The sequence below is a fragment of the Zerene cesonia genome, chromosome 24, assembly GCF_012273895.1.
Source record: "Zerene cesonia ecotype Mississippi chromosome 24, Zerene_cesonia_1.1, whole genome shotgun sequence".
Lineage (NCBI taxonomy): Eukaryota > Metazoa > Arthropoda > Insecta > Lepidoptera > Pieridae > Zerene > Zerene cesonia.
This window is the reverse complement of record NC_052125.1, coordinates 742,174-750,734: the sequence shown is the minus strand read 5'-3', so window position 1 is coordinate 750,734 and position 8,561 is coordinate 742,174. Positions and strand designations below refer to the sequence as shown.

The window sequence follows — 8,561 nt, the reverse complement described above, 5'->3', positions numbered from 1 at the left end:
AAATTTTGAAAGAATAGAAAAAATTCGATCACGAAGCAGGATGAGGATGAGGCATCCTGCCTCGTGATCGAATTTTTTCTATTCTTTCAAAATTTCTCACTATAGGTAGATTTAAATATAACAAAACATAGCACTGTATGTTTGACTCTAAGTCTTAAACATTCTTTAACTTTAAATTTCTTATTGCAAATTTTAACCAAGTCACAAGCACTCTACTTTCAGATAGACAGATAGACTCACATTTCCATACTCATATTAACCGATTTATAAAATTCTTTCACCGACAGAATATTATACAATTTTTACCTGTGTGAATACTAATTTTAAGCGTTTGAGCGATGGAACACTTTTCTTTAATAAATCTCTCTATTGTCTATCTACGAAAAAAATATTGTGATAACGTAAAATTTACCTACATCTCTTGAATTAAAAGTTACTGTTTGACATTAAGCAACTGTTAGTGTAAAAATAATAAATAATCAATAATAAAATTGTACTTACCTACTTGCTGCAAAGAATCTTTTAAAATAAACACTTATAAATTAGAAAGCGCTAAAATAGATACTGTTTAATAATGTATGAATATTTTATCTATAGATATCATCCGCATTGTAGGTAATTTTAAATATTTTATTGAATCATTTATATTCAAACGAAATTAATGCATAAATTAGAAATACCCGTATACTGAGTAACAGTACTAAGCATGTAAATGTCAAACTTCAGTTTAAATGAAATTTATTAAAATTAAGACCATTAGTAGATGTAATGAAAAATAATAATTTGACATAGAACCTATTACAATTAATTGCATTTAGTGCCATCTAGTGTCGAATAGTTACCAAAACAATCTAGTTATAAGTTCAACTACTCAATAATAGATGGCAATGTTTTTCAAACATCCATGAAAATAATTTAAAATTATTTTATAATGATGTATTAATTATATTATTATTTGCAAACATATCATTAATATAAAATACATTAATAATACTTAATATTGCCAAAATTGATAACCGTTATTATTTGACAGTTGAATGTTGACACTTGACAGTTTATTAAAAAAATCTTTGTTTTGGTTTCACTTTTAGGAAATTTACCACCGGAAAATCGCAATTTTTTGCGATTCCCTTAATTAATTGTAGTACTTTATAAATTATTGTGCAATGTTGTGACAGAAACAACAAAAATGAGGGAACATCTTTACGCGCTCGGGGTTTCTTGTATAGAGTTCATTCAGTATTGGTAATATTATTGATTATTGTGTTTTGTACTGATAAATGATAATATAATGACTAATGAGTGAAGAGACAAATCAAATCCATTGTATGAGCATTTTTAACAAGCTTTTATTCTCTTTTTTATGGTTATAAAAAGCTTATTAAAATTCTTAAAATTAATCTTAAAGAATAGAAATAAATTAATTTTGCAAGCATGGGGTGATTTTTCAAGGTTTTTTTCCTAAACATCATCATATTTAGCAGATAGTACAATCTGTATGATTTTTTCATTGAATCATGGTTTAATTTAAACTACAATTGGGAAATTTATGTTATTTTTTACTCAATATATGACAATTGTTTTTGTAAGTTATATTACCATTTTTGGATGTCATTACAGTAGTAATTTATTACAGTAGTAATGACATCCAATAATAGTATATAATAGTACTCTATGTGAAAGCAAAACAAATTAATTACATAATACTAATCTTAGACAATGTGTTTATCATGGTTATGTGATGAAATTGATCACATTCAATAAAAAAAAGAAGGAGGTTCAATTTGATTGTATTTATGTGTTTATTACTCATAACTTTTTACTTAGTGAATCAATTTTTATGATTCATTTTTTCTTAGAGTGCTGGTAACTCTTGAAATACCTTTTAAATTTGATCTGATTCTGACAATTTGAAGGCAGTTTAGTTTTTGTTAAAATTAATTATATTATATTATTCAGAGAGCAAACATTGCTGCACAAATATCTTTACACCATAATTCTTGTAATATATATCTTAAGACACTATCTCTGTGCAACTGCACTATCTCTGTGAAACAGCACAGCCGGGCAGTTTCACCTGCAGATGTTTCACACAGGCATATGTTCATTAAACATTCTTACCCATCACACATTTCAGGTTCACGGATTGGGCGCCATATTTCGAGCAAATAAACAATTTCTACAACCCCAACAATGTCCTGGACATACTCTTTCCGGTTGTGTCGTTTGTCGACTCTGTGTTTGCATCACAACTGCTGTTGGTCACTTCCTTCGGTGGCTGGCTCAACTGTGTTATGAAATGGTGAGTTAATTGGGTGATGTAGTAATTTATAACTGTTTAAAGGTTGATAATGTGAAAGGCTGTATGAAAGAGGTCTCATTGTAATTGTTTAGATTTTTACAAATGTTGCAGTTATATAGTTTAACATGTGTTGTAAATGGTAATACAATAAATTTGTTGATCAAAAATTTAGATAATCCCTTCCTTATTTAGTCTTTAAGTCTAGTCAAAATTCAGTAAAGATGCAGCTTTGTAATGGTGAAAAAAAACCTAAAAACTCTGTCCCACCTCATTTAGGGGTATGAAAACTAGATGTTGGCCGATTCTCAGATGCTGCATAACTAATCAATACGTACACAAAATGTCATCAGAATGGGTCTACATGTTTCGGAGCAGTGTGGTAACTAATGTGTGACACTAAAATTTCATATATGTAGAGATAGAGATATATTTTATATAGAATTAAAAAGTGTCAATTTTTTGCTATATTTTGTATTATGAAGAAAGCTATAAAAAGATAATAATCATGAATGATATGTTTTGTCCTTTCAGGTGGCTCTTAGAAGACCGTCCATACTGGTGGGTTCGTGAAACAGACTACTACAATGGAACCATCCAACCGAAGTTGATGCAAACCATCCAAACATGTGAGACGGGGCCGGGCAGTCCATCGGGTCATACATCCATGGCAGCATCCGTTCTTGTTTTAGCTGTTATGTGGATGTCGCATATATTTAATGATAGGTAATTTGATTTGTAACACTAAATTGAAATTAAAAAATATAGTTTAAGTAAGGCCATAACTTAAGAAATATCTTCATATTGTAGTCTTTAGTATTGATTGAAGAACGTCACAGAAGTTGGCGGGAAAATGTGACGTCACTTATCCACTGCGTGACGTCAATGAAGATACTTCTCCATACTTCTGCTGTCCACTATACACGGAAAAACGATTACGTCGCTTCTAAACAAAAATTGTCAAGACCCTACGAAATACCAGGCTATCATAATATTCTTGGAGATTCTTTCTAATAGTTACGTCATAGATATTGGTGGGAAATTGTGACGTCATTCCTTTTTAGGTTAATGTCGCTAGACCTAGCTAACCATGGGAAATCCTTAAAATCTTTTTCATACAAACATTACATAGATAGAATGGATTTAGGAGAAAATTCATGATGTGACGTCACAAAAGTTGGCGGGAAATCATGACTTAATTTACCCGATGAACATATGACGTCATTAAGCAATTTTCTGGATAATTATGCACGCCTGGTATATTGAAAAGGAGTGACGTTTCTTTCATAAAATGCTTAGCCACTCCCGAGGTACCAGGGTAGCAGAATATTCAAGGAGGTGTTTCGCAATGCCGTCATAGATGTTGGCGGGAAATTATGACGTCAAGAAAAATCCGTGTACTCTTCTGCTGTCCTAAGACATAGAAAAACAATCTTTTTGCTTCTTGTATTGTGCTTGCTAGAAGCAACAAATTATTGCTTCTTGTATTGCTAGATAGGTGTGGTTACTAGGTCAGTAGTATACTCTTGGAGATCTTTCCTCATATGAATTGGCCGGAAATCATGACGTCATTTGATAATGCAATCTATGACTTCACTGCAAGAACTTCTACGCAGTTCTGCTAACCTGGTACATACGCAATCAAGTACGTCATTTCTATACAAAAGCTTTTTAGGTCTTTATGGGGTACTAGGACAGCAGAGCATTTCAGGTGATGTTTCCGAAGTGACGTCATACAAGTTGGAGGGAAAGTAGGACGTCATTTATTGATCGCATACATGACGTCATTAGGAGTATATAGTTCTGTGCACTGTTGCTAACCTGGTACATTTATATCAGTTCTTATCGCTTTATATAAAAATGATTATTTCCAGACGTGAGAGATATTTTAGGCGAGCAGAATATACTAGAAGATACTTTGACTTGTGAAGTCACTGAAATTGGCGGTTAATTGTGATGACATTTCTTTATAGCGCATATGACGTCAACAAAAATTGGCGCCAAGCAATTTAACAATTGCAAACTTGTATGCCGTCCCTGAATATATTTTTGGGCTTTTTTGGTAATAATCTTAGCGGCTTAAATTCCTCTTTTCCTCCCAATTCTTACTCACGTCCCTTCACACTAATGGTGTAGCAGCACCACACAGTTATTCGAACATTCACAATTTTGAATTCCCCCTTCAGAAAATGGGACACTTCCCTCTGGAAGTGGGCGATATACCCTATATTCGCGACCCAGCTGCTCAGCGTGATGCTGGCGCGCACGTACATCGCGACGCACTTCCCGCACCAGTGTCTGCTCGGCGCGCTGGTCGGTGAGTGAATGGGCGTTCCGCGAGCGGTGCTCGGGGTTTTGTGGGGGGGGGTGCGGGTAGGCTGAATTTTAAATTTTTTGGTTATTTTTTTTTTAGTTTTTTTTGCATGCTTCGTTTTGAACAAAGCAACCCGCCTCGTGATCGGTATTTTTCTATATTTAAAAAATTTCTCATGCTTTAAATAATTTCTCGTTGATGAAATAATTGTCTGATCGCATTATAGTGTATCCCTGTATTGTCTTTCTCCCTTCCAGGTGCATTTATAGCGCCGGCGCTTTGTATATACGTGTCAGACCCGTACATATGGCAGTACGGCCCGTACGTGCAATACACGACGGGACGTGCCATAAAGTGGCACGTGTTCTGCTCGCTCGTGGCCATCGCGATCAGTGTCGTCACGTATTACAGTTTGGTGTTGTGCCACGTTGATCCGCATTACACTGTCAAATTGGTGAGTTTTTCATGTAAACGTATGAAAATTTTCTTATTTTTTAACCGACTTCAATAAAGGAAAAATTGAGAACCTCTCAATTTTGCCGTTCTTTTGTAAACTTATAAAGTTTTTACTGGATGGACCAATTTTTTAGAACCCTCTTTTTATTTTTGTATCCTGCCTACTTTCCATTTACTAGCATTTGTCTAGTTCTGACAATTTGAGCACGGTTCTCTCATGTTCCTTTACGTTCTTTCATGTTCTCTCCTGTTCTTGTCTGTTCTTTCACGTTCTTTCACGTTCTTTTTAACATTTGCAGGCGTTCAAGTGGTGCGAGCAGCCGGAGCGCATCCACGTGTCGACGACGCCGCTGTTCGCGCTGGCGCAGTGCGGCGCCGCGCTGCTCGGCTGGGCGCTGGCCGTCACGCCCAGTGTTGCCAGGTGAGTGAAAGATTTTTTAATTAACTGCCACGACTGATGTTGCCAGGTTAGTGAATTTTTTTTTTAGTCTCACGCCCTCTGTTGCCAGGTGAGTGAAAGATTTTTTATTTAACTGCCACGACTGATGTTGCCAGGTTAGTGAAATTTTTTTTTAAGTCTCACGCCCTCTGTTGCCAGGCGAGTGAAAGATTTTTTATTTAACTGCCACGACTGATGTTGCCAGGTTAGTGAAATTTTTTTTTAAGTCTCACGCCCTCTGTTGCTAGGTGGGTGGAAGTTTGTTTGGGCTGTCACGCCCGCTGTTTTATTTTACGCCGTAGCGGGCAACTGAGCTGGTTGTTCGCCTGATGGTAAGCGATCACCGCCGCCCGTGAACAGATCAGGGGTAGTGCCTCGAAAGCGCTACCCGCTTTAAGGGGTAAGATAGGAAAACTGGAAAGAAGGAATGTACTGGGAAGCTTTAGGAAAAGGATGTGGGAATTTTTTTTTTTTCTTATTTTTTCGCGCCTCATCGAGTAATGTATATAGTAGTCATTAAAATAACCTTTCTTATTGGTTGAGATAATTCAATAGACGGTGTCCCTTACGTAATCGAAGATAAGAAAAAGAAAGCTCATTTAAATTTCATCGTCCCATTTAAATATGGTGTAGTAGTTCTGACGATTCATAGAGGTGGTTTAGTATAAAAAGGTGCTGCTTCCGTCGCCCGATGGTAAGCGACCAGCACCAAGCATGTATTGCCAATTTTAATGGATGATGGGAAAGGTTTGATGGAGGGAATCATGACGAAGACCTTCTGTGGTGCTAGCTGGTCCAATTCGTGCCGAAGCGTGCTCTACATGTATATATTTTTTTAATCACATAATTGTGTTTTACTCTTTCCAGATTCCGCCACGACACGTACAAGAGATCATTTATAATATCAGCTTTTACTACCATAGTTATAACGTATTCATTCCATTACATTGAGGGGGGGATACCCAGAGATAGTGTGTTTAAATTCTACGTTCTACACTTTCTGCTGAACGCAACTAAACCATTGTTTTACCTCCGTTTAGTGCCCGAGTTATCCATGTGGCCGTTTAGTGGGGAGAAATAGATTTGCGATTCGCTTCGCCACGCCTTCGCTTCGCGTTTCTATCCCATAATTGACATACAACATGTTACATCAAGCGACGACATCTCCTAGTCTATTGAAAATGACATGTATCACATAACATCAGGCGACGCGTCTCCTATTATAATTTCAAAAAGAAGATCTCGTACATGTCTTATCGATTCGAAAAATTCACGCTTCGCTTCGCGTTCGCTTTGCATTCGCTTACTACACAGCGATACGAAGGCGTGACGAGTGGTGTCTATACAATCATTTGATATAGAAATAATTTTAGTGCAATACAAATAGTGCAATTACCTACAACAATACATCTAATTTACCTGTAAGTAAGTTGACGTGTGTGTGAATGGGACAGATATATGTATGACTATGGATTGGAAAGAGATAAAAATAGTTAAATAAATGTGTAAAGAAAATTAATAGAAAAGTCTGTCCATTGTTTATAAAAAGACATGGCACTAACAGAAAGAAAAGTATATAAAAAAGATAATATTTGTTTGTTTTTTTGTGCATGGGATAAAACTGCTAGATCAGTTTTGATAGTTTTCCATTATTTGCTTTGTTATTAATATTTATGTATTGGGTTTTAACGATGGATTTGTCTTTGCTTTTTGGGTTTCGGGATTAACACGAATTAATAATGTGTTTTTTTTTATTTTTTTGATATATTAATTAATTCGGCAGTCAGAAGCATGTTTAAATATGAAACATACGATTTAATACGGGTTTGCGTACATTCTCAGTTATTGTGATACCAGTATGATATTTTTATTATACTTTTTGTTAATAAATAATATATATCATTGTGATGATGTTATATAAGTTCCGCACATAAGTGATGTTACATTAAATAAAGATTTATTTGAATTAAAGACTCTTTTGTTTTCACCTTTTACTTCTTGTATGTCATATAAAGAAATTTATGAATATTATAATGTATTTTAATTAAAGGCATACTAATATAACTGAAGTAAGGAAAGAAGCTGGTGCCTGTCCACACAGGCGAGTTCTTTGAACTCAGCCTAGAACGGGTGCCACTTATCACATTTACTGTAAATGTCTATAATTGCGAAAAATCTTGTAATTTGATAAGAAATAAATTTATTTTTTATTATTATTTATTACCTTAAAATTTTCCAAAAATAAAATTTTCGGCGATGCAAAACATCGTGAGGAAACCGGCATGTCCAAGAATCAAAAGTTCGACGACATGTGACATCTGCCAACCCGGACTTGGCCAGCGTCGTGGATTATAGCCTGAACCCTCATAGGTGGCCTGTGTCCCAGCAGTGAGAACATTAATGGACTGATGATGATGATGAAAGTTTTCATCGATTTTTATTATCACTAGCTGTAATCCGCGGCGTTACTCGCGTGGTACCTAGGAAAACTATACTAGTTACGTATACTAATCCAGACTATCTATTTCGGTACCAAAAATTATACAGATTCGATAAGCTGTTTTCGCGTGAAAGAGTAACAAACATCCATACATACATCAATCTATACTTATACACTCGCGTTTATAATATTAGTAGGATTACAGTGCCTACGTAGGTAATAAAATTCCATATGATTTAATTAATTTTGCGACACAGTAAGTCCCACTTCAATATTATCTATATTAATATTATTTAGATTCAACACAAGCAGGCTAACCCGACTTCGTTTACACAGATATTTAATCAACTTCAAAAAAGAGGGTTTTCAATTCGACTGTATTTTAGATTGTTTGTTAACTCAGTCTTCTTTTGGGTGAACCGATTTTAATGATGCTCTTTTTATTTGGAAATTGGTGCCAATTAATTTGGTCCAATTCTGATAATTTGAAGTCATTGAAGTTCTGAAGTTTTTCGTTGAATATTTTTTTGAAATCAGCTGGAGGCGGAGGCTCGTAACCTTTTCCTCATCCCTTCCCATGCCATTCCTTTATTCCCGTCATCAATCCTTTCCT

General features: G+C 35.2%; 1 protein-coding gene across 1 annotated transcript; it reads left to right on the top strand.

Annotated features, from left to right (window-relative positions):
- Nucleotides 1-1,066: 1,066 nt before the first annotated feature.
- Nucleotides 1,067-6,749, top strand: LOC119836516 (glucose-6-phosphatase 2). Its single transcript, XM_038361888.1, has 7 exons — nt 1,067-1,245; nt 2,138-2,302; nt 2,834-3,025; nt 4,486-4,616; nt 4,871-5,067; nt 5,369-5,490; nt 6,376-6,749. Exons 1-7 carry the CDS (start codon nt 1,190-1,192, stop codon nt 6,587-6,589), a joined length of 1,077 nt encoding a protein of 358 aa, XP_038217816.1. The 5' UTR covers nt 1,067-1,189; the 3' UTR covers nt 6,590-6,749.
- The last annotated feature ends 1,812 nt before the right edge of the window (nt 6,750-8,561 follow it).

Bases quoted from the DNA above. Each gene is read 5' to 3' on its own strand.
- LOC119836516 (XM_038361888.1), top strand. From the start codon at position 1,190: ATGAGGGAACATCTTTACGCGCTCGGGGTTTCTTGTATAGAGTTCATT. The intron at 4,617-4,870 runs GTGAGTGAATGG...TCTCCCTTCCAG, and splicing joins TCTGCTCGGCGCGCTGGTCG to GTGCATTTATAGCGCCGGCG. The intron at 5,491-6,375 runs GTGAGTGAAAGA...TACTCTTTCCAG, and splicing joins GTCACGCCCAGTGTTGCCAG to ATTCCGCCACGACACGTACA.